The sequence below is a fragment of the Pipra filicauda genome, unplaced genomic scaffold, assembly GCF_003945595.2.
Source record: "Pipra filicauda isolate LSUMZ 115617 unplaced genomic scaffold, ASM394559v2 scaffold133_size2016399_pilon, whole genome shotgun sequence".
Lineage (NCBI taxonomy): Eukaryota > Metazoa > Chordata > Aves > Passeriformes > Pipridae > Pipra > Pipra filicauda.
Window position 1 is genome coordinate 1,975,562 of NW_024103807.1, and position 27,635 is coordinate 2,003,196.

Here is a 27,635-nt window from a genome sequence, read left to right on the forward strand (position 1 = left end):
ACTTAAGCAGGAGGTAAGGCCAGGAGAAGAGGGTGTCCAGGGCTTCTCCAGAGATCTATTGCTGGTTCTGGCAGTCCTGTGACTCCCCTTAGAGAGATCATTACTAATGGGAAGAATGGGGAAGGGGAGGAGCTGAACCCAAGGCCAGTTTACTAGTGTCTGAATGCAGTGTCCTCTCCTGCCAAGTCCCCTCAGTTGCTTGGTGAGGAGGGAATCCTGCAATCTGACAAATGAGGCCTTGAGGTCCAGCAGCTGCTACAAGAATTCAGTTGTCTCACTGGAGCTTGTCTCCCTGAGGGAAAGAAAAGACAAAGCATCAGTCAAGGTTCATTGCAGCCTCCTATCCAAATTCACCTTTCTGTGTGCCCAACTAGTTTGCTCTGATCGGGATGAACTCCTTCACCAGGTCACTGAATGGAATGCAAACCTGGGACCACCTGAGTCATCCAGCCCTCTGCAGCTCTATGCTAGTGGGACGCTGCTTTATAAAGTCTCAGACTTTTGCTCTAGAAAATAAACTTGTTCTTATGCTCTCTGCCAGGCCTCCTTCAGCCACTGCTCTTAGCTGATTGCCTGCCCCAGGTGGCTCAGCTGTCCTTAGCTTGCAGCAGAGGGGACAGACATGCCTGCTGCTTACTCCCATAGCACGCTGTCCACGCTGTATTTTGGGCTCAGAAGGTGGCCCCATGTGCTTACCTCTCATGGAATTGCTCTTTGAGGTGGGTGAGAGTTGTGTCAGTTTGGTTCTGGTCGGGACCCTCCAGCTGGGTTTTGCTCAGATATTTGGCTGTCTCATGTGTCCTGGCCAGATGAGGCCTTCCCTCCTCAGATTGCCTTTTTTCAGTCTCCCACCCCTCAGGATGGTCCATGGTTAGGAAGGAGCTATAGCTCTCTTCTAAGGAGCCAGCACCCTCATCATAGAAAAGAAGGCTCCGTGACTGAACTGGAAAAAAGGAGAGCATTGGTTAACAATGAGGATAAGGTCTCTTGCAATGGGTATGGGTCATGACAGTGGTTTCAGCACATGCTCAGCCAGCCTTGTCCATGTGTAACTTTGCAGGATACCCTCCTCCCCCCCAGCTTCAGGAGGCAAATGAAGACAGACCCCTGGACACATAGCCTCTTCAGAAGACAACCAGTCTGCCCTGGGACTCTTCCCTCATATTCCTTCCTTTGACACTTGCCATGTTTTAGGACAGCAGTTAGCATGGAATGACAACAGGCCCCAACAGAGTTTTTACCACTGACAGATTAGGAATCTTCCCTCACCACAGCCCCAGCATATGGGATAGGCACAGAGGGGAGGATGCTATGCCTGAGCAGGGACTGTTGAGAGCAGAGCCAGAAATGGTTTGACAAGTTCAAATGGAGGAACCACATTAGACTCACTCTTACTAGTTGTGTAAATGTCTGGTGCTGGTGTTGCTTTCACTGTCTGTGATGCTGAGGAGAACTCAGGGAGACAGGGCATCAGGGATCCCAGGATCAGAACGAAGCAGAGTGCCAGCACCTAGAGAGGAGATCAGCACAGAGTCAGTGCCGCTGAAGAAATGCCATGAAGAACCATTCCCCTCCACAGCACACAAACATGAGGCTGTGTAAGAAGATCTGATCAGGCTGACAATTGGGTACCTGTGGTCCCCCAGGATGGGAAGGGACTTGCTGTTCTAATCTCTGCCTCAGATCTAAGAAGGGAAGCCAGAAACTTCCTCTTGTTGTTTTATTTGGAGTATTTCTGGTTCAATAGTGAGAACTTGTCCGTCCAGTTGAGAAGAGATAGTGGAAGGCGTAGCTGAGAAACAAGCTGAGAAAGAATGAGACTCAACAGAAGGGACGAACTCTGCCTTGACCAAAGGGAACCTGACCGTTAGCTCAGCAGGAGCTATTGTGGGCTGTAAAAAAAACAAGCTCACTGGGAGAAATCTGTGAGGTACCACAGGACATAGCAAGGTGAAGCTACTATCCATGCGAGGACAGAAATGACAGCAGAATTACAGTTGCCTAATACCTGATAGTAAAGATGCTGAGTCCAATGAAAGGGTTAAATTTATGCTTGACATGTAGGTATGCAGGACCACGTGTGCAAGACGTTCTGCTGTCAGGCACACCAGTCAGAGCTACTAGCTCAACAGGAGAAAGGCATATGAAATCTCCCTGGAAATGCCCCTCAGGTAGGTCTGGACCTGTCTGGAAATTCTGTTGTAACTGCAAAGCTTCAGAGTGAGATGCCAGTGCTGATTTTAAGAGCCTCTATAGAGCTTAGGGAACTGTCAGTAAAGAGCAAGAAGGGACATAGGGGAAATAGTACAGAGCCAAATGCTTGTTACCTGAACACCCATGCCGCCAGCTCAGTACTCAGACTTAGCAGCCAAAGAGGCGATGCATCTGTTGGTGATTTCTACTACCTACGTATAAACTAGCTAAGTTTGACCTGGGGGGACACCTGTGGGCACAGCCAGCAATTGCTTGACTGCTTTTCAGAAGTTCACCTATTTCAGAATAGCTGTGCCTAATTAATGCACAGAAGCTGGTACATCAAGGTAATTTTGACCACCAGTGGATTCCAGGAGATAGGGAAGATAGAATAATAACACGAGGATACTGTGCTATGTAAAGAGGGTTTTTAATTGTCCAGACTCTTCATGGCTGGTTTTAAGGAAGGACATTAAACATGGACAGCACAGATGCTGTCTAAGTACGTCATATCAGGCACACAAGGCATTTAGAATCCTTATTCCACAAAAACAGAGGAAAAAATAAATTATGAGTAAATGTTGCTTGGAATTATCACAGCCAAACACACAACTTGCAGAAAAGGGAGCCAGCCCTGTGAAGTCTGTTCTTCCCTCCTAAAACAAAACAGGTTTTTGGGCTGGGAAAGAGCAGTATACTTAACATCTTGCTTTAACATGGCTTTCAACTGGGGCTTTGCAAAACAGCATTGTTTTTGCTCTGTTTTGTTTCAGGTTAACTCTGATGCTCTGATTCAGTTATAGTTCAAACTCTACAACACTTCATAACAATGACTTGTGTTTTGACTCTGAGTACAATTCATCTCACAGCTTTTGACCATCTCATTACTCGACCTCTTAAAAGTGAGGGAAATCAAGCTAGAGAAAACTCCTTCAAAACCAGTTGGAAAAGTGGAGGAAAAACTAATCAAAAAAAGACATACTGAGAGTGTATTTATCAAATGGTTCACTGTCAAACTGTGAGGAAGTAGCAGATGGAGTAGCAGAGAGATCTGTTATGGATCTGGCAAGATTCAGCATTTTTAAGCTTTACTTGAATGATGGACTGTATGAAATCTGCAGATGGGAGAGACTACAAGCAGACTGGCTTTTGGTCAGTATTCAAATTCAGAATGATCTTGATCATGGGAAGAAGCGGTCCAAGAGAACAGTGGGAAGATCTATACAGACAAATGTGGAGACCTGCTGAAACCTCCAAGGTGGCAGGACTGATTAACAGAGGAAACACATCAGTGACTACATGTTTCAGATGTTCTAGAGAAGAAGATCTGGGAGTTAAAAAGGAGCACAAGACAGGCCCAAATCGGTGTCACTTTGCAAAAGGCAAATCGCAGCCCAAGCAGAATGAATAGGCTTTCTGGCTGGATCTGTACTGGCCTTCAGGTGGAACACTGTGTCCAGCTTTGGGCCCCATACTTCCAAAAAGATGCACTGAAGAAAGTCTGGAATAGAGCTCTGGGAACAAGCAGTGATTCAGTAATTCAGCCTACAAGGAAAGACTGAAGAAATCATAGTGATTTAGCAGAGCAGACTGAAGGGAGTTGCTTGAAAACAAGAGTTTTCCAATATGTAAAATGCAGATGCACAAAGGGGGAGTAAACAGATCTTGCTTGGGCAGAAGTTCTAATAGCCTTAAGCTATTGCAAGGGAGATTGAGATGAAATAGCAAGAAAGCTTTATCTGGAAAAGATAACATAGCACTGAAATGGTTTGCCCTGGGAGGCTGAGTACTGCTCACCACTGGAGGCCTTCAAGAACTGGCTGTACAAATATCCAGCAGGAATGACACAGAGCTAAAGAAGAAGGGTAGTCTGCTCCACTCCTGTGCTGCAAGGCATGATGATTCTACATATCTTTTGTGATAAAAAGTGCTGTATTTGAAAATGGAAAATGGGAACTAGGAGGCTTAAGAGAGGAACTGGCCAAAGATAGAAAAGCAAATTACAAATTCTTGAAATGCTTGGAAGCTAGGAAGCCTGAGAGAGTTGGTGTGTGGGCTGGGATGCCTGGAATGAAGGGAGCAGCAAGGAGAGATAAGACGTTGGGACGCTAAATTAGCTATTTTATCAGTCTGTAGCACAGGGGATATCTGGCACCTCTTCTGGACTTGCTTATTCCAGGTAGTAGCATTGAAGATTTGCTGCAGCCAGGGATATTCTGATGAGATGCTGCATTAAGGAGCAATAAGCCACTGGGCTCAGGTAGGTCACACCTCAGAATCTGGAAAGAACTCGAGAATGAAGACATAGAGCAGCAAAAAGAAAAGACAGTCATTAAAATCTGGTCTGACATGGGGGCAGCAAAGAGTACCAAAAGCTTGAGCAGATTTTGAAAGTGCTGGAAATTATAGAGCAGGGGCTCTGGAACTATGGAAACTGAACCAAGAGCAAGAAACAAACCCTCAGGACACTGAGGATACTGAGAAAATGGGGCAAGCTTCTCACCGTCTGTCTGCTTTTTGTGACTGTTAGCAGTACAAAAGTGATTACCAGATAAAGATAACTAACTCTGACAAATTTGTCATGACCAGCTACTACGACAATCCTGCAAAGACATCACAAGGGTGAAGGTTATATTTTTACCATGGATCAGAAACTTTCCCCCAGCCAAAACTGAGATGAAGAATAAGCAGTTGACTCTATGGCTACACAGTGGCATGTCCTAAAACTCCTCAGTGAAGCCAATATTATTTAACCATGATCCTCCACTAGGAGAAATGAGAGGTAAACAGGGATTACCAAAATAACAGACAATCCTGATTAATTTTGGTTAGTCAAAAGGGCAAACAAAGAGAATTCCAGCTGGATTTAGCAAAGCCTGATGTGCAGGCATAGCAAGAACATGCCATTTCTTGCTAATAAACACAAGGTAATGCCCACTGGGATGAATACTTGGACTGTTTGTCCACCTTGCTGAGTTAAACATTAACTCAGCAAAAGAAAACTCTACCCACTACGATGGAAGCTCATTGAAGATTTTTTCTGAATGGCTGATAGCTAATGAAAGGCAAACAAAGTGCCATTTTGCCCAAAGAACAAGACAGTGAAAATGCAGGAATTATTCTAATGTTTCTGCATAAACAACTGACAATACCAATGTATGTATGACCCAGGGCCCAGCTCTGGTGATTATAATACAAAAGGAGAGAGCAGATGTAACTGGCAACACAGCAGGGCAGCAGGGAAGAGGGCAGAGGCAATCTACAAAGCTGTCTGGAGAAGCATGGCCAATAAGGAATATGGAAATGAAGCTTATACCATTAGACAGGTCCCGGTCTGTGTGGAAGCCATTTTATAAGGTCTGGAGACTTTCCCAGCTACCAGAGCCTGCAGCTTCTGTAACTGCTGGAGCAGAGTCCTGTGATAGGAAACAACGCATATCAAAACTTGATAAGAGGCAGCAGCCAGTAAGCGAGGCAAGACTATCACTACTCTCTTCATATTTTATCTTGATTTTTCCTCCTTCTGAAAACAAGTATCTCCCCTTTGCTGTATCTTGCCCAAGTTCTCTGAACAAACAGACTTGGGAAGTGAGAGACAGAAAAAGATCTCACCAGCAGATCCACCACCACCTTCACTGCACCTACCCACTGCTGTGAATGTCTCATTCATTTAGGACTCCTGGCTGCCTCTAAGCCCAGCCTGTCAACTCCCAGAGCAGTGGAGAGCCAGGGTACCATGAAAACCAAGCTCTGGGATGGTGACTGAGCTTTGTAGACAGCTCAGGCCTTTAGCACAGACTTGTCTGCTCCCACTTCACTCACTGACACACTCTGAAGCTCCAAAGCATGAGGTAGAGAGAGAAATAAGAAACAGTTGTGATCCTCTCCAATTTATTCAGTCTTGGCAAACTCTGCAGAGGAATATGGGCAAAGCCAAATCTTGAGTTCAGCAATTAATCATTCTCTGGCTGCCCTGGTTGGAACATGTGCTAAGGTCTCTCTGCCCCATTTAACTGTTCATGGGCATCCACACACATAAACACAAAACAGTGGTAAGTGTTACCAAGAGGTACTGAACCCTTCATTGAGCTGGTGAAGGAATCTGGAATGAGGGAGACTACAAAGCACACAGTTCCCAACAGCTGCAAATTACTGAAATGCAGACTACCGCTGAGTTTCCCTGGGGAGCACTGATTGTTTTACACAAGTATGTTTGAACTTTTATGAAATGCCAGGTCCTAGGGCCAGGTGATTGCAGGAGAATCCCAGCTTTATCTCTTTCCAAATCCTCTTCAGCTACTTGTACACGTGGAGAGAAGCACACAGTGTCCCACTGGCAGTGCTCAAAAACCAAATCCAATTAGAAAGAACACAATGTGTATTTTGAAAAAAAATATCTCCCGTTTTTTACGCCAATCTCCTGATTTTTCAGGGTGGGGCTAATGTTTTTTCAGCAGCAGGGCTGCCCACACTCCCAGAGAGGCCAGGGGGCAAGCTGTGCCTCATGCATGAGAGCAGCTGGGCAGCTGTATCTCTGGCAGATGGGAGACCTCTGGCTCTTGCACACCTTTGCCAGACCACACCTGACAGCCCCCAGTCCTGGCACCAGTGGCTGGCCTGGAAGCCAATGCCACAGCACTCATGTCATGGATGGGAGGAAGGAATGCGGTAGAGCCTCTAGGAGTTCTCCATGAGCCTCTAGGAGTTCTCCATGAGCTGTAATGGCAGCAGAGGAGTGGGTGAGGAACTGACTCTCTGGCTGTGGTTCTCCTCTTCAATTCGAGCTGATATAAATGGGGCTACAAAAATGAGCATCCCCTTCACCAGCCCTGCACTTGACCCTGCCCTTGCTCACACCTGCTGCACCCAGTAAGCGCGAGCAGATTTGGTCCCTTCTCCAGCTCCTGCTGCCCATCCGCACTGCAGGGATGGGAGTCTTCATATTTGCTTCCAAGGAAGCAAATTCCCCTGGTGATCAGTTGGCCAGCTCTGCATATTTGAAGCACAGGTGCTCACCAGAGCTTTGGGTGAGGGACCTTTGGGGCTGTGGGAGCAGCTTGCTCCTTTCAGGGGAGCAGCAGCAGCAGCAGCAGCAGTGAGGGAGATTCTCTGGGCTTGTTTTGCCCAGAAGAGGCTAAGAAATGGCTGGAACACCATATGCACAAGGAATTACCCTAGATTTGGTTGGAGCTATCTTTATTAGAGGAAGAGCCTTTCCCTGTATTCACCAAGTCTGTTCAGCTTTCTCAAGAGAAACCTGAAACAGCCACAATATGTCCAGGCCCTTGTATTCCTCCAAAGTGCCCAAAAGCAGAAACAATGGGTCTGAGAGGCTGGTGTGAGAGGCCTCCCTTGATACATCTGTAGTGGAGACAGCCAGAGACCTGGAGGGCAATGTGGAAGGCAGCATGAGCCCAAAGGGCTGCAAGGAGAAGGAGGAAAATATAAGGGATATGGGAAACGCCTTCCCTCCCTCCCCTTGCTGTGGCGTGGCCTGGTCATCCCAACACAAACATTCCAGGCTTGCTAACCAAACCCAGCTGCCTCATTGCTGTCACAGGCTGAAAACCAGTGCCTTGCTGAGCAGCACCCATCCACCAGGAGCTGGGACAGCCTGCCTTTCTCTTCTCAGCCCTCTGCCCCAGCACTCCCTAACTTCCCTTCCTGCTCACCCTGCCCTACCCACGGAGGGTCAGGTCTAGCCCCTCTTACCTGTTTGCGTTTTCTAAGGTCTCCACTTTTTTCCAGAGTTCATTGTTTTCTGTTGTGTATGTCTCGACCCTATGGGAATAAAACCCATAAGCCAGTTAGTTACAAAGGCCAGACAGATAAAGAATGTAGTGCTTGCCTCTCTTGGGGTCTGGAGGCTCAGTAGCCTCATCCATCACCTGCAGATATGGTCCTGGAGTCAAATGTTACTGGCCCAATGTTGCTGCCAGCCCTGATGGAGCAGGGATGAGACTGCAGGTGAACAATTAAGTGTGACAGTTCAGGGTTTCCCGAGGTTTGGGAGAGACAGTAACATTTGGTTACAGGCAGATCAAGTCAGGATAGACCCAAAGTTACGCAGACATTTCCATCACTTCCAAACCCCCCTAAGGAGCATGAAAAATGAGGAGGACAAAGTAAAACCTCTCCCACTCAGACTGAGAACCTGCCCTGGCTGTGCACCCTGGCTGTGAAATCCAGGCTGCTCCGTGCAAACGCTGGGCCAGTTACGACTGCAGACACTTGAGGGCAGCAGAGAACCTGCAGGCTCCCTCCTACGGCTTCCCAACTGCAGTGGTTGGGCTGCAGCTGGGACAAGGGAAGGGGAATGCCTCCACGCCCGGAGGAAGGCAGGCCAGGGACACAGCCTGATCCTGACGGAGGCTTCCAGGACAGCCTCTGAACTAGGCGTTCCGTGCAAAAATTGGGCTTGCAGCAAAAGTGTCAAACTGAATGGTGAAGAGCCCAATTATAGGTTCTGACTAACCAGCTTTTACAGAAAGCCAAACTGACCAAAGACATGTTCCATTAAAAAAAATCACTGAATGCTGCTTTTGGTTCACATTTAAACCTGGCATTGTTTGAAAGCCATCTGTCATAGCAATGCTCCAGCATAACAAACTGCCGAGTACATACAGGCACCACGCACGGCCACAGCTGGGAAACAGGCCCCAGCACCAAACGCCCTGGACCTGTCCCTTAAGCAAGGCCAGCCAACTCCCCAGCTCCAGCTTGAAGGATCTGGGTGAAGGATCTGGGTGTCAATGTGGGACACTAGCTGGAGATTATGTGCTCTGATGCCTGGACACACACATGCACACTGAGATGCTCCATGAGAACCTGAAGGTGCCTCAAGTCATCTGTTTTAATTCAGCATTTCTGTGCAACTAGAGAAGATAAACAGGTAGCATCAGGAAGAAGAGTTAATTAAGGTTGGGTTTGGGGGTTGTTTTTTTCCATTTGCTGATCTCAGATGGTGTTAGGAACTGAGAAGAAGATAGTATTTATGCAGAAAGATGAATTTGCTCCTGGATCCTAGCATTCTTCTTTGCCCATTATGGGAATGCCCATTGGGGTTGCTAGTACAGAAGTTATTTTCTACCCTGTCAGTGTTATGTGATGTCACCATAAGCTTTTGCCTGCTATTCATGCAGGACCTCAGGGTTGCAAGGAGAAAACCAAAGCTAATGCAGAGAGTGGAAGGGGAGGGAGTGTGGGGAATAACTGTAGTGCAAGGTTTTTCTTGCTGTCAAGTGCTTGTGTGTCCGCCTTCATGGGAAGAGAGGGGGAAAAGCCATGGATAGCACTCTCAGAGAGCCCACTGCTTGTGGGACAAAAAAACCAGAACCAACTTCTAGTGGGGAAACAGGACTCTTACCCAAAATCCCACCTTGTTGGCAGCCAAAATGGCCTGTGTTTTGGAGGGGACCAGCCAAACTAAGCAGTTGGAAACATAAAATTTCTTGAGCAATCTTTATCCCACAAGAAGGCTTCTAGGAAGGAGGGGAATAGGGGCAGGATCCCAAACCAAACTCCTGTGCAGCCAGCCTTGCAAGAAATCATACTTTCTTAGCAATTCACAAAACACTAGAAAGGAAGACTGTGCATGGACAGGATTCCTTTTTTTTAAAGATAAGACTGAGAAGAAGAAACTTACTTTTTCTCTAGACACTCCACATACTCTTTCTTCTTCCTGCGACTCTCCTGAGCAGAGATCTGGGAGGGAGGCAAGCCATCAGAGAGGAATCAACATCATAAACGTCTGGACATTTTGTGGCTCATGCATCTTGTCTGTTCCCTGCACACACAGCACTCTAATGGGGAAGTCGCCTTCCAGTCTGTCATTCCTACTGGTCTCCAGGCCAAAACTGGGAGGGATGGATGCTGTAGGTATGCAGCCTTTCTTGGCCTGTAGGCCACAACCATTTGTTGCAGTATGTCCCTCACTGCCGAAAGCATCTTTAGGGTTGCTTTGAACTCCTCTGACTCACATGGGTATGTGCTGTGGCCATCTGGGCTGATTCTGCCCCAGATCACTTATGAGTCACCTGGTGATTAATTCAGGCTCTCACCATTTCTCCCACAGGATGCTTTCCTATACAGTATAAAGTCTCACAGCCTCTGCCTGGCTCATGAGCTCTATGCATCACCCGTCCTGCATCATGCAATGGCTCTGGTTTCCCTGCCTCCACCAGCAAGGGAACTGACCAGGCCAGTTAGTCTGATCTGTGATGCCTTGGCCTGTGGGCCCTATGAAGGCCACACATTCCCAGGAGCTGGGCTGGAAGCCATACTTCCCGGATATGGCTGTATGCAGAGCAAGCATGCAGAGATGACCCCTGGCACCATTTTTGTGGGTTGGGAGGCTCGTGCTAATGTACCAAAGGCAGGATCCCACCTTTTCTGTGAGGAGGTGAGGGTAACTATAGCACTGGTCAGCTGAGGATGCTCTGGAATCATGGGAACTGCATGATTACATTTTTTGCAGTCACCTTGTTCTTGATTTTCCTCCTGACTCTCTTCAGTGCTTTCTCCTCTGCTTTGGTGAGGGGCAGCTTGGTAGGAATGGGGTAACCCTCGGCAATCAAGGTGCGCTTCTCCTCTTCAGTCAAGAGCAGCGGGCCAGAGGTTCCTTGTAACTTCTGAAACACACACAGAGCATCCATCAGTGCCAGCAAGGAGTTCTATCCCAATGATCCTCTTTAAAGCCTTGCAGAGCATCCAGAGGCTGTATACATCAGAATGGAATACACTGCTTCCTGCTGATACTAAATAGGTGCAGGACAGTGCTTTTTTCTGCTCTCAACCTGATCACGGGGGCACAGCTCAGCAGCTCTTTTCCTCTTTTACTTGGGAGGGGATCTGCTCTTTCGTGGTGAGGCTGGCTACACAATTCTACTGCAGGACCCTGCCAAAGAACTTTTGGGCAATGGATAAAATGGTCTGGTTATGGGAATTCTCAATAATTCCTTTCTCTCCCATTAACCTCCTCAGAAAGTCCTCCTGTGCATAGGCCACTTCCCAAGTCGGGGGTGAAAGACAGTACCTGCTAAAACAAGGTAGCTGATGGTAGGTATTATGCAAGACTCATTGTGCCTCTCCTCACTCCTCACCATCCTGTCCCCACATCCCCGTGCTAAGACATCACATTGCTTTGCCAGAGCATTGCAGCTTGGAGACCATAACAAGAGCAGGATCCCCTACGTGAGCCTTGGAAAGCCTCCAAATCCCTCTGAGCACCAAGGAGCCCTGTGTCCCAGCGATGTCCTGCTGCCTCCTTACGTGTGGTGCTGTGAGGAGAGGTGAGGAGGAGATGGCAGTAGAAGAGCGAGCAGCAGGCCGGGCTGGGCTGGAGGGAGGCAGGGACCGAGGGCTCTGAGATCCATCGCTGTCACTGCCATGGCTGCTGGGTGGAGTTGGAGGCATCTGCACCAGGTCATCTACTGAGAAATAAGGAGGTCAAGTCAATGGCTCTCATGTCAGCCTGTTGGTAGAGGCATAGGAGAGGGTAGAAGAAAGGAGAGGGTGATGAGTTTCCCAAGATGGGGTGGGTCTGAGAATCAGGATGGACTGAGCACTGCCCAAGAGAGAAGTGAGACTGACTTCAAATGTGCTAAACTAGGAACTGCAGGAGTGCTGGTAGGGGCTTTGCCGAGACACTGAAGGTATTTACAAAACAATAAGGTACTCCAGTTCAACCAAAATGAAGTACAAAGCCCCTGATGTTCACAAGTACAGGAAGCTCTGTGAGAGAAAAGCTCTTCCAAAGCACTGCTGGGCTCACACACTTGACAGCACACTTGATCCAAAGGGGCTCCGGTCACTCAGTTAATTTCCAAGCACTTGAAAACTGTCCCCACTTTGTACTGGAGAGCCCTGGGGGCCTTCATGGAAGTGGGAATATGCCTAAGGAATGTCTTTCTGCAGTAGTGGGAGTTCCTATAGTGCTTTCATTTGTGCATCGGCAGATTTTCAGATGCTTGGGTTTCTTTCAAATTAAACTGGATCCTGAATTTCCTGACTTTCAGATGGTTATTTTTGGATAACTCTACGGTCTCTCTGAGGATTTTAAAGGCACTCTTGCATATTTCCAACTCTGAAGTAGCCTGTTTTGCCTGGGAGTCCCTATCTGAACAATTTCTGTGTGTGGCTGCTGGTCCAGACACCGATCTGCATTGGAACAGTGCAATGCTCACTCCTCTATTATTCTGTGCCCCAACGCTACCTTGTATGCATGGCTCTGACCTGCATGCATGGCTCCGGTGTTGTCTTTTCTCCCAATATAATAACCATCCATATCTGAGTAATATAGTTGACCAGGAAATTCTATCTTCTTACCTGTAGGAACATTTAGAAACTGGTTCACCTCTTTGGGTTCAGCTTTGATCACAGGTGCTGGAGTAATTTCTATGGGAATCTGTGGAAAAGAAGCAGAAAGAGCTTTTGGGCACTGCCAAACACCTCACCTCCCCTGCCCAAAAGGCTCCCACCAGTTCTGTTCACAGTCACTGCTCCCCTGCTGCCCATCTTGCCCCACCTCACAGCTCTGCTCCAAAGCAGCCTCTCACCACACATAAAGGAAACCAAGAGTTCAAACATAAGCCTCTGAAGTCTCAGTTGCTGGGCACACAGAGTGCAAATATGTTTGCAGAGGAAAAGGCAGAGGCAGATGCTTGTGCTGCCAAGCAATGCACTGAGCTGAGTACCTCCAAAAGGGAGATGACTTTTATCCTTGGCAATTATTTTGATAGACCCAGACAGTGTAATTTAAACCAACCCATGTGTTACCATGCAAAGTCCCTCTTTGATCTGCCTTTATTATAAATGGGAATATAGAGGTTATACAGAACAGAAACAGAACAACCATCCTGTCCTGCTCACATGATTTTCCCCAAGGCCACTGGTCAACTGTTTCCAATCGGAGGGGACTGAGAGCTGAATAAAGAGTAGATTTATTCCCATCTGGGTTATGCTGCCCTTCAGCTCCTTTGCTTGCCAGCCCCCTGCCCACCATAGGTTGGAGTTTTTACACTAAACAGACACATTTCAAACTCCTCCAGACTGTAAACACAGCTGAGAGAAGACCATGGAATGGCTGCTAAGCACACAGAAGAGCTTTGAGGGCACAGCAAGTTCAAGCTGTGTAAATAATAGAGGAAGTTTGTGCACAGTTTTGGCTGGAAAAAAACATTTGTTTTGGATGGCTGCTTAAATGGGAAGATGATCAGCATGAGTGAAAAAATGAAGTGAACCCCAGAGATGCTCTACTGTTATCTACTGAGCTGCTTCAGGATAGGCAAGGTCTGTGTGAGACTGATCAGACCTTCTCATGAACACAGTTGGACTCAAGGCCAGCCAAACTGAGCCCTTGACTTACACCTAGATGCCAGTGGCATAACTGTACCTCCTTCAGACAAACAGATTTCTTAAAAACCTGGATATGACAAAAAGAGTTGGCCCCTTGTTTCATAGAAATAATAATTCCTGCTGCTTCATAGGAAAAAAGTAAGCAGGACCTGGAGTGGAACCTCCACTTCTAGTGAGCAGTTATGAAAAGTGAGAGGCCAAGTGACAAGTCCAAAAGAGAGCGGCAGAGGAGGGGTCTATACTCAGGAATAGTGGGGTCACTGGCACCACACTACTTTACACTGTTTTCTGAAAAATGAAAATAAGCCAAGAGTGGCTATAGAAATACTGGCAGATTGGAGGGGACAGATCTCCATCAGGTGCAAGCTTAAAGCCTTTGGCTTTTGTGCCAAGGAACTGGGCTTATATTTAACCAAGATTGCAAAGCCTCCTGTGCTGGAGAAAATCCTCCTTTCACCACTTTCTCTGGAAGGATAAGCTGTCTTCTAGCTTCACTGCAGAAATCAAGAACAGTTCCAGCCAACATCAGGAATGCTGCTCCTCTGACTGCCATTTCAAGAGGAGAATGACAAATAATGCAGTATCTGGGCTTTGTATCACCTTCTCCTCTCTGTCCAGCAGCTAAATCACCTTGCAGGACCCTGCAGTCACATGGCTGAGTCTGCATCACCAAGGGTGCCGCTGTGTGAGAGCCCAGGTTCCCAATGGATCTTAGATGGGCTCACCTCCTCGGGGACTGGCAGTCTCTGCAGAGGGTTGAGGTTCAGCACTGGTATGGAGCTGGCAGCTAGCTGGGACTCAGGCAGGTCTAGAGCCAGGTTCTGTTCCTGTTTCACCATGATGGAGCAGAGCTTGGGCCCCAGCGACCACACTCCATTCTCCAGCTCTGAAACATGCACAACGTGAGAGTCAAACTCTAGCAAGAACAGGGCAAGGAAAATAAAAGCCATGCAGACAGCTTCCCCCTGACTGAGGAGGCTGTCTTTCCAAGTTTAGCACTGTAATCACACAAGCATGTGCAGGCCCACAACACAGAGTGAAAAAGGGAGTGAACCCCCAGCATGTGGGGAGCAGGCAGGACAGAGCTAGAGGAATTGTATCTCTGCTGTGCTCTGACTGTGCAGCCCGAGCTCTGGAGGACAGCTGCAGGGTTTCTTCCCCCAGTAATGTCTATGTCTCATCCTCTGGAGCTTATTTATATTTAGGGCTCAGTGAGAGGAGGATGCTGGGCTGTTGCTCCTGAGGCAGCATGGCCAGCATCACAGAGCTGCCAGGTGTGTTACCAAGAATAGCACCATCTCTGTGCTAGAAAGCTGGTGAGAGGGCAAGCATGATGACAGTAAAAGGCTGACAGTGCTACTTTGGCCTCCAGATGATGTTGTGCCATCATCTGGATGATGGGCTTTTTTGCCTGACAGAAAGGAGGAAGGTCCATTTCTGTGGAAGGAAGCCCAATGTGGCACCTGCTTGTGAGGCTGCTTCCACAGCTGGTCCCCTCAGTCTCACCTCTGAGACTCTCTCCCTCACCCTGCACTGCTCAGCAGAACTGCTGCCTGCAGCTGTGCCGTGCTGCCATTGCTAGCAGGGGCAAGAAGCAGCAGTGAGGGAAATGAAGTGTCTGAAGAGAACTTGCTCCCTGCCTGCTCTGTCCTGTGCACATTTGAGACGTGAGCCTGGCTTGTCACTGGAATTAGAGATCACAGGAACTGGGATTCATGCAGCATTGGATAAACTGCAGCTCAGATGGGAAAAAAGAGTGCTAGGCAGGAAAGCTGCCTGGACTCTGCTCTGAAGTTTTGGTCTTTGCTCTTCAAACACTTCAGCCTGCCAAAAAGCTACTCCTGGCTGGCCTACAGCCTGCACCCTCCTTCTTAATCCTCATGCCTTCCCTTTCCCTTTTTATCTGACAACCAGAAACACATTTGGCTTGACACAGGACAAACTATTGCTAAGCATGTCACCAGATAGTGCCCCAGTTGCCTCCACATGAGGCCATAGTCCAACTCACTCTCTGACCCCTCTTGCACTGCTCTCTGCATTCAGTAGCCTCAGTCAGACCCAGGGATGTTGCCTAGCTATCTGCTGCACACAGCAGCTCTTCAGTGCAGGCCGCAGTGCAGAAGATGTCCTGGCAAGAGGAGAGGGGAAAAAAGGTCCTTCTCAGGTCCAGAAAAGCCTGCACAAGGAGTATAAGCAAACAGCTGTTTATGTGGAGCTGCCATCTGATCTAAACTTAAAGGTACCTTAACAACTCAGCTTCTGTTGCCTCTTGGAGACGCCAGGGCAGAATCCTGCCTCTGGCTTTTGCTTGGACAGAGTGGTGTTAAAGCCTGGGCAAGGATTATATCAGTTAACACAGTGCTGTCCTTGCCAATGGAATATGTTATCTTCCTGTCTTTGGTCTAGCACCTCTTATTTTCTGCCTAGACAAGTATCTTTAGCACATGCTCGTTCCTTCCAGCTGCCTCTGTGACTGGACATCTTCAAGCACAGACACAGCTCCTGTGGCTGCTCTGTGTGTGTATTAGCTGTGAGTGCTGCTCTCAGTGCTGCTAGATCACTTCCTAGAGCTTCCCACAATGCAGCAGGGCCAATGTCATCAGGCAGCGTCTCAGGCAGAGCTGCACTGCACAGGCATAACAATGGAGAGGCTTCTGAGCAGACACAGAGTGGACTGTGTTTTCTCTGTCCTGCAAAGGACACCAAACCTGCAGCTGGTACCAAAGTCTCCTGGTATGCAGACAACCCCCCCTGCATACCTCTGGTATGCAGACAGACCCTTTCTGATGGAAGGAGGCAAGGTGGTACACAGCCATGAGTGTTTGTGTCCATAAAACGTGGACTGACTTCTGCCTGTCACAGAGATAAAGGACCTTGAGAGATCTTCCAGTCTATCCCACTGCTCTAGGCAAGTTCAACCACATCTGTGTCAGTCCTGACAGATGGTTGTCTGACTTAATCTTACTGCTCTGAAAGGCAATGAAGCATCCACAGCTTCCCCCATTTAAATTTTTCTATGGTTTCACTATGCCCAGTATGGGAACATTTTGCCTTACTATGATTTGAAGCCTCCTCTTCCTCATCTTCCCTTTCTGTTGCAAAGCTCTGCATTCCTCTTTTTCTCAGAAGTGTGGGGCACCCTCTGTGGGAGCTGCTGCTGAAGCAAGGGAGAGCAGACCACCAAGAGCTCTCCCCAGCGAGACTTGACTCAGTGAGAGAGCAGCCCCCCCAGTGCTGTCAGTCCAGACAGGCTAAGGAACAGACACCCAAATAAGTATGTGCTGTCCTCCCATTTCCTGTCTACATTCTGACCCTGTTCTCTTTCCCACCCTCTAAGATTTATCTGGGGAGTGATTTGGTTACAGAATCAGAAACACATAGGCCATCAGAGGGTCAATAAAGGATTGAGGAGGAGGCATCTCGTGCGGACACATGTGTGTTCTGCTGCCTGAGAGGATGTTTCAGAGGCCTGGCCAGTCTGTAACCACTGCAGATTTCACTATATGCTGGTGGATGAGGCATCCCAGGAAGCTCCCCCTCTACTCTAGATACTCTGTACGTATTAGGAAGAAATACAGCTGAGAGGTATCTGTAGCTGCTCCGGGTTGAGGAGGTGAGGCAAAGAGCAATGAGGAAGCAGGACTTGAACAGGAGGGCTGGCACTAGCCTGAGGCTGGTCCACCACCCGCTGTTCTGCACAACCCTGGTTCCCCCTGCTCCTGGCATCAAATCACACCCTGCAAAACTGAGGGCTGGTACTGACAACTGAAGAAGCCAGTCCGTATGCACAAACCATCTGGAAAGCAGACTCTGCTGATAAGCAGGGTCACAATGCACCCAGTGGCTTGCTCTAGCTGACCTGTGTTTGTGGGAACCATATGGGAAGGGGTAGGATTTGGAAAAGTTTTGGAGATCTGCAGAAAAGCTGGGAGAAAGCTGATTAATAGCAAGCCTCAGCCAGCTCCAAGCCTAGACAGAGCAAGGGCATTCCTGAGGAGCTCTGCAGACCAAGCAGAGCTTGCTTAATGTCAAAGAAAAGCCATTCCTGGACAATTAATTTTAAATGAATGTCTAAAAGGACTGAGACCGGATGGAACCGTGCCAAAAGGACTGCACAGTGTTGTAAATACTGGATCTGACTCAGGGCTTCACTAGAATATGACTCACATCCAATTATGAGCCAAGAAAGCCCTGGAAAGATGAGCTGAATTATCAAGCTGCAGGATTGGGTGCACAGATACTCCTATACCTGCCATATTAATGTTAGGCCTTACTTCCTGTATAAAGCTGATCTGCACTCTCAAGAGAGCAAGTGCCAGGTGCATCTCAAGCTCTCCTGAGTTGAGTGCTGTACACTCTGTGCTGGCCTCTGCCCAAGGGTATCAGTGTCACGCTCCATTCACAAGAGTCATAGTCTTGCCTTTGAGACACAGCAGCTGAAGGAGGGGCATGTCCAAACACAGAGGAGAGGAGCAGAAGTGGTAATAAGTGTCTCAGAGAGGAGTCCCTGAGGTAGCTTCATGTAGGCAGTCTTAATTTTCAGAGCTTTCTACAAAATCATCCTTTTTCCTACTGTCATTCCCAAGTCTCTTCTCCTCCTATTCATTTTCAGGGACAAAATAAAGATGCGTTTATTTGTTCGTGCTGGTTTGGTTTTTTTTTAGTTGCCCCCTCCAAGACTGTACTGGAGTTAAAGCTAAGGAAGAAGAAATGTAAGTGGAAAGCTTTTTTGATACTAAGGCAGAGCTGCTTGGCCTGCCATAAGCCTCTCTCCCAGCACCTTTCTGAGTTGCCCCTAAGGAACATGGCAGATAGTTGTGTCCTTTGAAGGGACCAAAGAGGCAGTGGAGGCCGGCCTCCTCTTCTCCTGCCTTGACATTTGTACCAGAGAGCTGGGATCATTGCTGGCCATTAGAGGGAAGCCTCTGTCCCAGGTCTCACTCTTGCTCAAAGGAATGGCTTTCTTCTGTGTATACTGAGCCTATGCCACTGCTTTTTCAGGCAGCGTGGTGTCCATCAGCTGTTGGGACACCCACACAGTCCCACAAATTACAGGACTCTCTGCAAGGACGGCTCTAAAAATATCCAGCCATCATAAATTATGCTGAAATGAATTGTTTTAAAAATAAGTCTTGAAATTACTGTCCCTCTCCGTCTCCTGCTAAAAAATCTGCCAGTAAAGAAGCCACTTAGCCTTCCACATGTACCAGCACTCATGCTTCCTATGTTCAAGCCAAAACCCTGCTGCCTCATGCCAAAATGGAGCTGGATCTAGGGCATCCACACCCAAGTTTGCAGGATCCTAAAAAGACATTGTCTATTGCTTGTCAGAAGCTGGCAGCACACCGAACCACAGCCAATTATCATCCTCATAAATAACAGTAAGCCCGGCAAAGGAGCAATGTGACTGTCAAAGCACAAATGGAAGGAAAAAACATAGGCTGTATTTGACAACTGCAGATCACATTCTTCCCCGGATTAGCCACGTGCAAGACCAAGGAATAGCCAGTTTGTCCTTACACATGGAAGACAGCCAGAGCCTCTGCTAACAGATGTGCCCAAAGTTGTGCAGTGTGCATATCTCATGCTCACCATTAGTATTATCTTCAGCCTTGACAGGCACAAGGGGGCTCTGGGGAGCAGAGTCTCCACTGAGGGAATAGCTGTGCTCTGCCTGGATGCCTGGAGTGGGTGGATCCAGGTCCATGTCCAGCAGTGGGTTCTTCTCAGCCAGTACTGGGTCATCGAAGAAACTGCTGAACAGATCATTGGAGAAATCCTCCATGTTGTCAGAGAAGTGATCCAGGTTCTCTGAGAAATGCTGAGAAAAGACAAAGGGAGAGAGAGCGTTAGTGTCAACTCCAAGGGGGATCTGAGAGCCTTCCTCTGCACTGAGAGCCAAACCTTAGTGACAACACTTTTTGGATGGGAAAAAGCAGTTCCTATTCCTTGCCTGCCTCAGGTTGACAAAAACACCTTTAAGAAAGGGACGTGGTGCTGTATATCACTGCTTGTTTATCTATGCCACAAACACTACTGAAACTTCTATAATTCTCTCATCTCCCCCTTTCTCTGTGAGTACCTATCTGCATCTTCCTAGCACCTTGCTGTGACAACAAACTGAATAGAGCACAAGGCAAGAAATTCCTGTGATGACAAAGTGCAAGTGTGGCAGAAAATCATGGTCTTCAGTGCCTGTCCTTGGTGACACTTTCTCATGTTCTCTGCCAGCGGCAATAGGCACACTGATGGCCCAGAGAACACCAACCCAGCTGCTGATTTCTATCAGAGAAAAAAAAATCGGTTGAATCAACATAACAGGAAGGCCCCCTGTTGTATTTAATTTCCTCTGGGATTTAACAGCCCCTCTGTGGACCATATGAGGTTGTACTCCAGCCAGATAATGCCTGTGAAATTCGGCTCCCCGATGAAGTTTAAACACTACAGATGGGCTGTTAACAACAAACAATCATTCCACTAATCATTCCAGTAACAGTTAGTAAATCTGGCCAGTTCTGCTGCAGAGCTGGGCTCCTGATACTACAGTGAACCTGCTTCCTTTGAGGCACATCCTCCTTTTCAGAAGTCAAATCACTAACTTTTCCATTTGCTACAACAAAGTATGGGTTGGGCAGGGAGAAAAATGATGGCTGCCAAACACCAGCTGAAAAATTATCCCATTTGTTGGCAGATTGAGGCTTCTGGCTCAGGGAGAGGAAAGAAAAGACAGATAGATTCAAGTGACTGTATTACACAGACGGAACTGTGTAACTTAAATGAACTGGAGAGAGCTCAGCAGAGTCGGACTGGGTCTGTCCCCCCACCCCCTGCCTGGAAAAGCATCTGGGTGGGCAGAAAAGCATTGAAAGCAGTATATTGAAATACCAAGAGCAACAGGGTATGGATGAGAGTGGGAGAGAGCATACAGATCCTAGAGTGGAGACATGAATGCCAGTGAATTCCAGTGTGAGAGCTGAGCTCAGGAAGGAGCCTGGCTCCTAGAGAAGCATGGGATGCATTCAGTCCTTTCTTTCATCAGTGTCAGGACTGAGGGAGGCGGTGGCCAGAGGACCCCGGATGCCGGAGCCTGTAGGTTCCTGCTCCTACAGGAACGTGTATTTGTTTTACCAGAGCACAGTAGCTCTGTCAACATTCCACTGGCTGTCAGAGGGCTGGGGAGTGAAGTAGGCTTTAGCTGAACAGACCCATGCTTCCAGCAAGTGGGGAGGGAGATGGTGAGCTGCAGCAATCTTGAACATGCTTTTACCCTCTAACATCATCCCTCACCTGCTCGATTTAAAACCTCAGATGCTCACAGAGCATGCTGGAAGTGGGGGTGGAGTCCCTCCCACGAGCATTCTGCCTGACACGAGGTTTCTCTCCCTTTGCTTCCTTCCCACTTGTCCTCTGACTGCCTGGAGTGACAGCCCAACACACCACCATCCGAGGCTTCCCTGAAGGGCAGACACTGCACATGAAAGTAAGGCAGAAAAGGCATGCTCATGCTAAATCCCAGTGTTGAGGCCCTCCCTGGATGTCTGGGCTGAAGTTTTCTCCACTTGTTCCCATAGCAGACGCGAGTTAGCGGGGTAGCTTGGTAAAATCTACCCATCCATTTCCAAGTTGCCTAGAAGCATTTCTGCACTTAAATCAAGTGACGGAAAACACCTTCCATCCGTGCAGAACATAACTTCTTCAGAGGGACCTGAGTCAGCAGATGAAACTGAGTTAGACAGTTATCTAAAAACCACTAGAAAAACAGGTTTTGTCCTATCCTACAGCATAGAGGGATAAAGACTTTGGAGTCCTGAGTATTAACCTCAGAGAGCGCCTGTTCATGTAACAGCTGTTCTTTGTCTTGTGTTCTCTAAACAACACAAGCAAATACAGGATATGAACACGGTAGCCTTACGGTAAGGGCGAGAATATAACCACAGAGAAGTGAAGGGATTCAGAGTGCTGGCACACCACAGCATAGCAGAGCCAGGATAAAACAAGAGGCATTCAAATCCTATATACTGTTGTGACCATCAAAACTAGAACCACTGTGTAGCCCTGGAGGAGAAGCAGAGCTGGATGGACAGCTGTGGGGAGAGCTATCTGCAACTCTGCCACGTGCTTCAAATTTCTTTCACGACTGTGCATTAACAAAGGCAAAGGTGGGAGTAAAGAGAGACAAGAGAATGCATTTATGCAGTAGCTCCACAGATTATCTTTTAGTGGCATCCCACCCACACTTAGAAAAACGATCTTTCTCGGTCAGTCAACAATCTTTCCATTGTAGGACAAACCTACCTGGAGGGAAGAGGCAGAGATGTGCCTCTGGCTATATTCCTAAACAAAAAAACAGGTTTGTTGGAGGACCTCACTGCTTGGAAGCAAGGATGAAGGCAACATTGTTCTCCAAGAGACATGGGAGTTAGGTCCCCAAGAGACCATTCTCTCCCAAGAGACAGAGACCTACTGCACAGGACAGGGCAAACATAGGTGATAAGCAAAGAATGAAACTTGCAGCTTCCCTGGGCATCCAGAAATGTTGGGGCACCTACCCCTCTCTGGGCTCCTGGGTCATATCCTCCATCACAATTAAATACTGGCAAAGCTTTCTCACCAAAGCAGTCCCATTTCAGTTCTCATCACTCATACATATACGAATCCAACATCTCTAAACACAGACGGTGGAGAGAAGGATGATAGCCTATGAGATTGGGAATAACTATGGTTGTTATCAAAGGGGGCACCAAGGATCCGACACCTTCGAGGAGCAAGAGCACCTATAGCTGACACAGAGCTGAAGATTGCTATTTTACTCAAAGAAGGTGGCAAGAAGCAGAGGAAAGCATAAGCAGGAAGGGTAAAGCAAACAAATATAATGACATGGCTTTGTAGCTGGCTATATCCACGATGGAAACTACAGGACCAGCAGGAAGCTGTCACCACATCCCAGGAAGACTGCTGGGTCTCTGGGTTGGCTCCATTCTCTCCTGAATCCAACAGGTATTGTTAATTTTAGATTTCTTATTAATATAAGACACCTGTGCACACAACCACGTGGTAAGAGGAAAAAGAGTCCTCTTGTCCAGATTCAACTGTGATGGGCACAGTGAAGAGCAGCCCAGAGTTTATTTTGGATAGATGCCATCAAAGCCACTGCTAATTAGCTCACCTGCTAATTGAGCCTGCTAACCCAGAACAGGCAAACTCTGTCCCACCAAGCCTCATTTTGGGAGCTGCACTTATCTGGCAAAACTCAGAGGCTTCAGCCATACTCTTCCTTTGCATGTGTGAGAAAGAAGGCTTCAGGAAACTGCACGTCCCAGGGTGTGGTGTCTCACAGCTGTGCAGATCATGGCAGAGCATGAGCTTCTGAGCGATATACAGAAGCAGGTTTATCACCTGACCAGATGGATAGCAGCTTTATCCTGGCTGGAAGGTCACATGCCAAAGAAGGTGCTGGGTGGCCACCAGTGCTCTCTTCCCATCCAGAGTGGGGCCAGCACAGCTAAAGGCCTTCATGTGCTGCCACAAAATGACACAACCATGCCAGGCTTTGGGGAGACTTTTGCTGACACAATGGCAACAATGATCTCAGCAGACCAGGGAAGGTCCAAGAAAGAGTCCCCAAAACTCAGATGTGAAGGAAGGTGGGATAGACAGACATACAGGAGCAGAGCAGGCTCATCCTCTCACAGCCTCTTCAAGACCTAAATTCTTTGAGAGTGCCTTCCAGCCAGCACCCACTCCTCGGAAGGCTGGTCAAGGCATTTGTGACAATGAAGGACTCTGCAACTCTATTGAGATCATCTCGGGTAGATTTCATGCAGATGGGCCCGGCTTTAGTAAAGAGGACCAGTCAACTGGGAAACTTGACCCTTACCATCCTAGCCCAGAGGGAGTGGGTGTGCAGTGTACTGGGGGAAAACAGCTTCCAGATGGGATACGAAGCTCACAGCATAGTCTCGTTTTGCATTATTCTCTCCTGTTATCTCCCCCTCCCTTTCACACCCTCCTTCCTTCTCCTTCTAACTATGCTCCAAAGCCAAGAAATAGCACGGGATATGTTTCCAAAGCTGTATTACCAGTGAGCGGTCAGGGAGGGGGCAGCCAAGGGACAGAAATGCAATGGCGAGGATGTGCTGGATTTCCTGATCCAAGCCTGATTTCTAGCTGCCCGTCCCCCCCGCTCAGTTCTAGGAGGATGGGGAGGCAGTGCCCAAAGAGGATTAGCCAGTGTGCACAGGTATGGAGAGGCAATGACCATCACATCTCTAGGCCCAACAGAGAGCCTTAAGCTGTTCTGGTGCCACAGGAGAATCTGCTCAAGCTGAGGCCATCTCAGCTATGGGGAGAGAGTGAGAATCTGTCAGCTGCTGGCTTCTGCTCCCTCCCACTCCGGGCGATCAACATAGGCACTGACTCTTCCAAACATATTTCCACCACATGTTTTCATCCTGACCTCATGTTTAGGGTTGTCTAAATAGCACACTGTATGTGCGTGCGTGCACTTCTCATTTGAACACCCTTTCCTGTTGTACAACAGTTATCTGGGGAGCTAATGTAAGGCATTCAGACATCCAAATGCAAGCTGTATGTTTCTCCCCACCCAGAGCTGGTGTTAGACCTCTGGAGGCCCCAAGCAGAGACTGAGGCACTAAGCCTTCTCCCCTGCCTGGGCGTGCATGGAATGCCTTAAGGTGTCACTCCTGTAGCCCAGGGGCACTCTGCATGGATGAGGAGGGGATGATTTCCTCTCCCTGGATCCAGTTCTCTGTAGTTATCCTGGCTGCCTCTGTCCCTCCTTTTCCTTTTCATGCTTCCATCCTTTGACTGTGACTTTTCCTTTCCCACCTCCAGCTGAGTTGTTTGGAGACAGCCTCTCTTCAGGATCAACCTGGCTCTCACAGCCTTTCTGGTCCCATCACAATGGTCTCACTCCAAAGAGAAAGCAGCGAGGGGCTAATCCAGCTGGGCGGCAGCCCAGGCCCAGGAGACGAAGGGCCTTTGCAGGTTGGAGGTTCTGCTCGTGCTGGCAGGCAGTGAAGATGGGGAGTGGATTCTTCTGAGTTTTCTCTTTTCTTTTTGAAAGTATTTTTCCTCTTTGCTTGCCAAGATAAATCTCCTGTCCCAGCTGTGACATCTGCATTTCCCTTCTCTGCTTTCACTAAGGAATGAAGCCCCCTGCACTCCAGCTGCAGAGCTGAGGTTTTCTTTACATTCCAGGAAAGAAGAGCCCATACACTCCAGACAGTCCTTCTGCTCTCTTTAAAATGCAGAGAATTTTAGACCTTATGAAAGTGAAGTTCTCAACAATGTTAACAAGATTCAGGCAGGATGGACAGATGCTGTGAACACTTCTCCACACACTCCAGTTGGTGCATGTGCACCCTGAGGGGCTCAAGTGATCATCCAACCACCTCTTGGCTCTCTCGGACCCCTCTGGTACCCCTCTATTCTGACCTGTATTGCTCTTGCTCTCTCCCCTCATGTACCAGTGCTCCCTGCTCCTTCATGCCTCGTCTGCCCAGATCCCTGATCTGCTTGGACAACTTGTCATTGCCCTGCTACCCCCTTGCTATTCCTGCTTCTCTGTGTGCCATGGCTGAAGCACCAAAGGCCAAACTGTCTTTGGGTGCCATTGCCATTTCCCTCCAGCAGCAGGACAGCACTTGGACCAGCAGCACCTCTCAGTCTTTCCCAGAGACTGTGGCAATGCCCAAGTCACCTGTGATTACTTTCAGCATCACAACCTTGAACTGCATGGTGGACCAAACTGAACCTGATCTAGAACCCGGCCCAGAATTTGCTGCTGTCTGTAGAATCAGAGTCACAGAATCGGTTAGGTTGGAAACGACCTCCGAGATCATTAGTCCAACCTATGACCAAACACCATCATGTGTGCACATGTAATCACCACCTCCCTGGGCAGTCCATTCCAATGTCTAATCACTCCTACTCTGAAGAAAGTCTTTCTAATGTCCAACCTAAACCTGCAGCTTAAGACTATGTCCTCTCGTTCTCTCACTAGTTGCTCGGGAGAAGAGGCCAACCCCCACCCAGCTACAACCCCTTTTCAGGTAGTTGTAGAGAGCGATAAGCTCTCCCCGGAGTCTCCTCTCGTCTCTGCAAGGCTCAGGCACAACTCGCTGTGGAAACCTCCTTCCACCGCGCATCCGTGCCAAGGTCCTGGATTTACAATTTCCAGCGCTAGGCGCCACAGGACATAGGAGGGACCGACGGCGGCTCAAGGCACAATCAGGGGAGGGCGACTGGGGGCGCGGCGCGCAGGGCCCGGGTGCCGCAGCCCCTCACGGGCCGGGCGGTCCGGCCCGGCCCCCCCGCGCGCGGGACGGCCGCCGGCGAGTAACGGTCGCCGCGGCGCGCTTCCAACGGCCCGCAGCGGCGGCCGCCCATTGGCCGGCGCCGCCGAGCGGCGGCCAATGGGAGGCGGCTGCCAGCGGCGCGCGGCGGGCGCGAGGAGTGCAGGGTTAGGACGGAGCGGCGCGGGCCGCTCCTTCTCCTGCCGGGATCCTTTGGGAGCGCCCCAGGGAACACCGTCCCGGCCCTTCTGCAGGCACCCTCCGGCACATACGGCTCCCGCGGCTTGCTGTAACCTTCCTGGCAAGCAGGAAGGTTTCCTGATTTTTCCCCCTCCTCCCCTACAACCCTGGCAAGGGGGAACAAAGCCATCAGCTGGCGGAGCGGGTGATGTTGTTAAAAGCATGTGCACAACACAGACCCCTTCGAAATTCCGAGACTGCAGCTGTGTAACAGCTCAGAGTTTACAAGCCTGCAGTTCATTGGGAAGGAACCTTGGGAGGCACCAGCTCAGGAAGAGAGGGCGAGTTAAGTATTTGACTTCAATGTTTTTGCTCCTGAAAGAATAAAAAGAAGGGAAAAAAAGGGGAAGTTGAAATCTGCTAGCCTGTGACTGGGTTTACCAGCAGCACCAGTGGATGCACTTTGAGTGCTGCTGCAGTCCCCACATCTGGCTCTAGTGTGTTCAGCATAAATAGGATTAGCAGCCGGCATTGGCAGTGGTGATGTGGGAGAGATTGGGAGTGCCTTGCAAGAAGAATGACTGAAGCAAGGCAGAACGCAGGCCGACGTGAATCAAAAGGCAAGTGGCACTGCAGTGTGGCCATAGTATCGTGGCCATCTGTGTGCCCTCCAATCACCTGCGGGTGCCACAGTGCAGGGCAGGTATGCACGTGCTAGGGCGGAGGGGGAAATGGCAGCCACCCTTTGGCAAAATCGGCTCCACTGGCCTGGAGTGGGAAGCAGCTACAGTACATAGTTTGCCTATTGCATGAGACTTGCTGAATCTGCAGAGACAGGAGCACCCCTCCTCCCAGAGCAGCAGCACCCTGGAGGATAATGAGGAATGCCTCCACTTGTCAGAGTGCTTTTACTGTCTGTATGCTACATATGCAATGAACATCCCAAATTTCCTTTGGCTTACAACTGCCTTGCAGCTGACTGATTAAAAAAAATTAGAGCAGGACTTAAACCATGCGCAGAAGCGGACACAACCCTCTTGGGATGAAACATTTATATCAGCTGCTCTTAGCCCTCATTTGGCAGAAGATTTGGGGTGTATTTCTAGGAGTCTGTGAAAGGTAAATAAAAAGTTTGTCCTTCAAGGCTTTTCTTGAACTTGGAGAACTGAAGACACTTGCTACAGAACAAAGTCGCCTTTATTTCTGAGCCATCATGGTGGCAGCTGGGCTGTGTTCAAACAGAGATGCGTAGGAGCTGTTCTCCATGGGAATGCAGGTACCCCTGGGCAAGCTGGCAGGGGTCTCTTCCTCTTCTTTGCTCCTTCCCAAACCAAGGTCAGTACAGTTTCCAGGCAGAGACTTCACAGAAGCAGTAGCTCCTGGAGAGAGAAGCTGTATTGTCATCTCTGCTCTCTTGGCCAAATTGGTGCTTTGTGTTAACATGGCAGCCTCAGTTGCATTTGCAGCGGGCTCTCAGTGACACTCTAACTCCACACCATGATGGGGGGCTTTCAGCTGCTGGAGTGCCTCGGGGAGGAAGTTCATGTGAACTTTATGTCCATATGTGTGAAAATAGAATCCATCAGTTTT

General features: G+C 48.7%; 1 protein-coding gene across 9 annotated transcripts; it reads right to left on the reverse strand.

Annotated features, from left to right (window-relative positions):
* Nucleotides 1-133: 133 nt before the first annotated feature.
* Nucleotides 134-25,877, reverse strand: CREB3L1 (cAMP responsive element binding protein 3 like 1). 9 transcript variants are annotated; one of them, XM_027719581.2, is made up of 12 exons: nucleotides 25,742-25,877; nucleotides 19,141-19,369; nucleotides 14,274-14,434; nucleotides 12,520-12,598; nucleotides 11,464-11,624; nucleotides 10,674-10,823; nucleotides 9,839-9,897; nucleotides 7,906-7,974; nucleotides 5,510-5,609; nucleotides 1,390-1,510; nucleotides 697-943; nucleotides 134-292 (listed from the first exon to the last, which is right to left on the reverse strand). In XM_027719581.2, exons 2-12 carry the CDS (start codon nucleotides 19,331-19,333, stop codon nucleotides 256-258), a joined length of 1,377 nt encoding a protein of 458 aa, XP_027575382.1. In that variant the 5' UTR covers nucleotides 19,334-19,369; nucleotides 25,742-25,877; the 3' UTR covers nucleotides 134-255. The 9 variants fall into 9 exon arrangements, with proteins under 9 accessions (XP_027575382.1, XP_027575381.1, XP_027575379.1 ...); XM_027719580.2 differs by having other exon boundaries at nucleotides 25,702-25,877; XM_027719578.2 differs by lacking the exon at nucleotides 25,742-25,877 and adding an exon at nucleotides 25,530-25,695.
* Nucleotides 25,878-27,635: the final 1,758 nt, after the last annotated feature.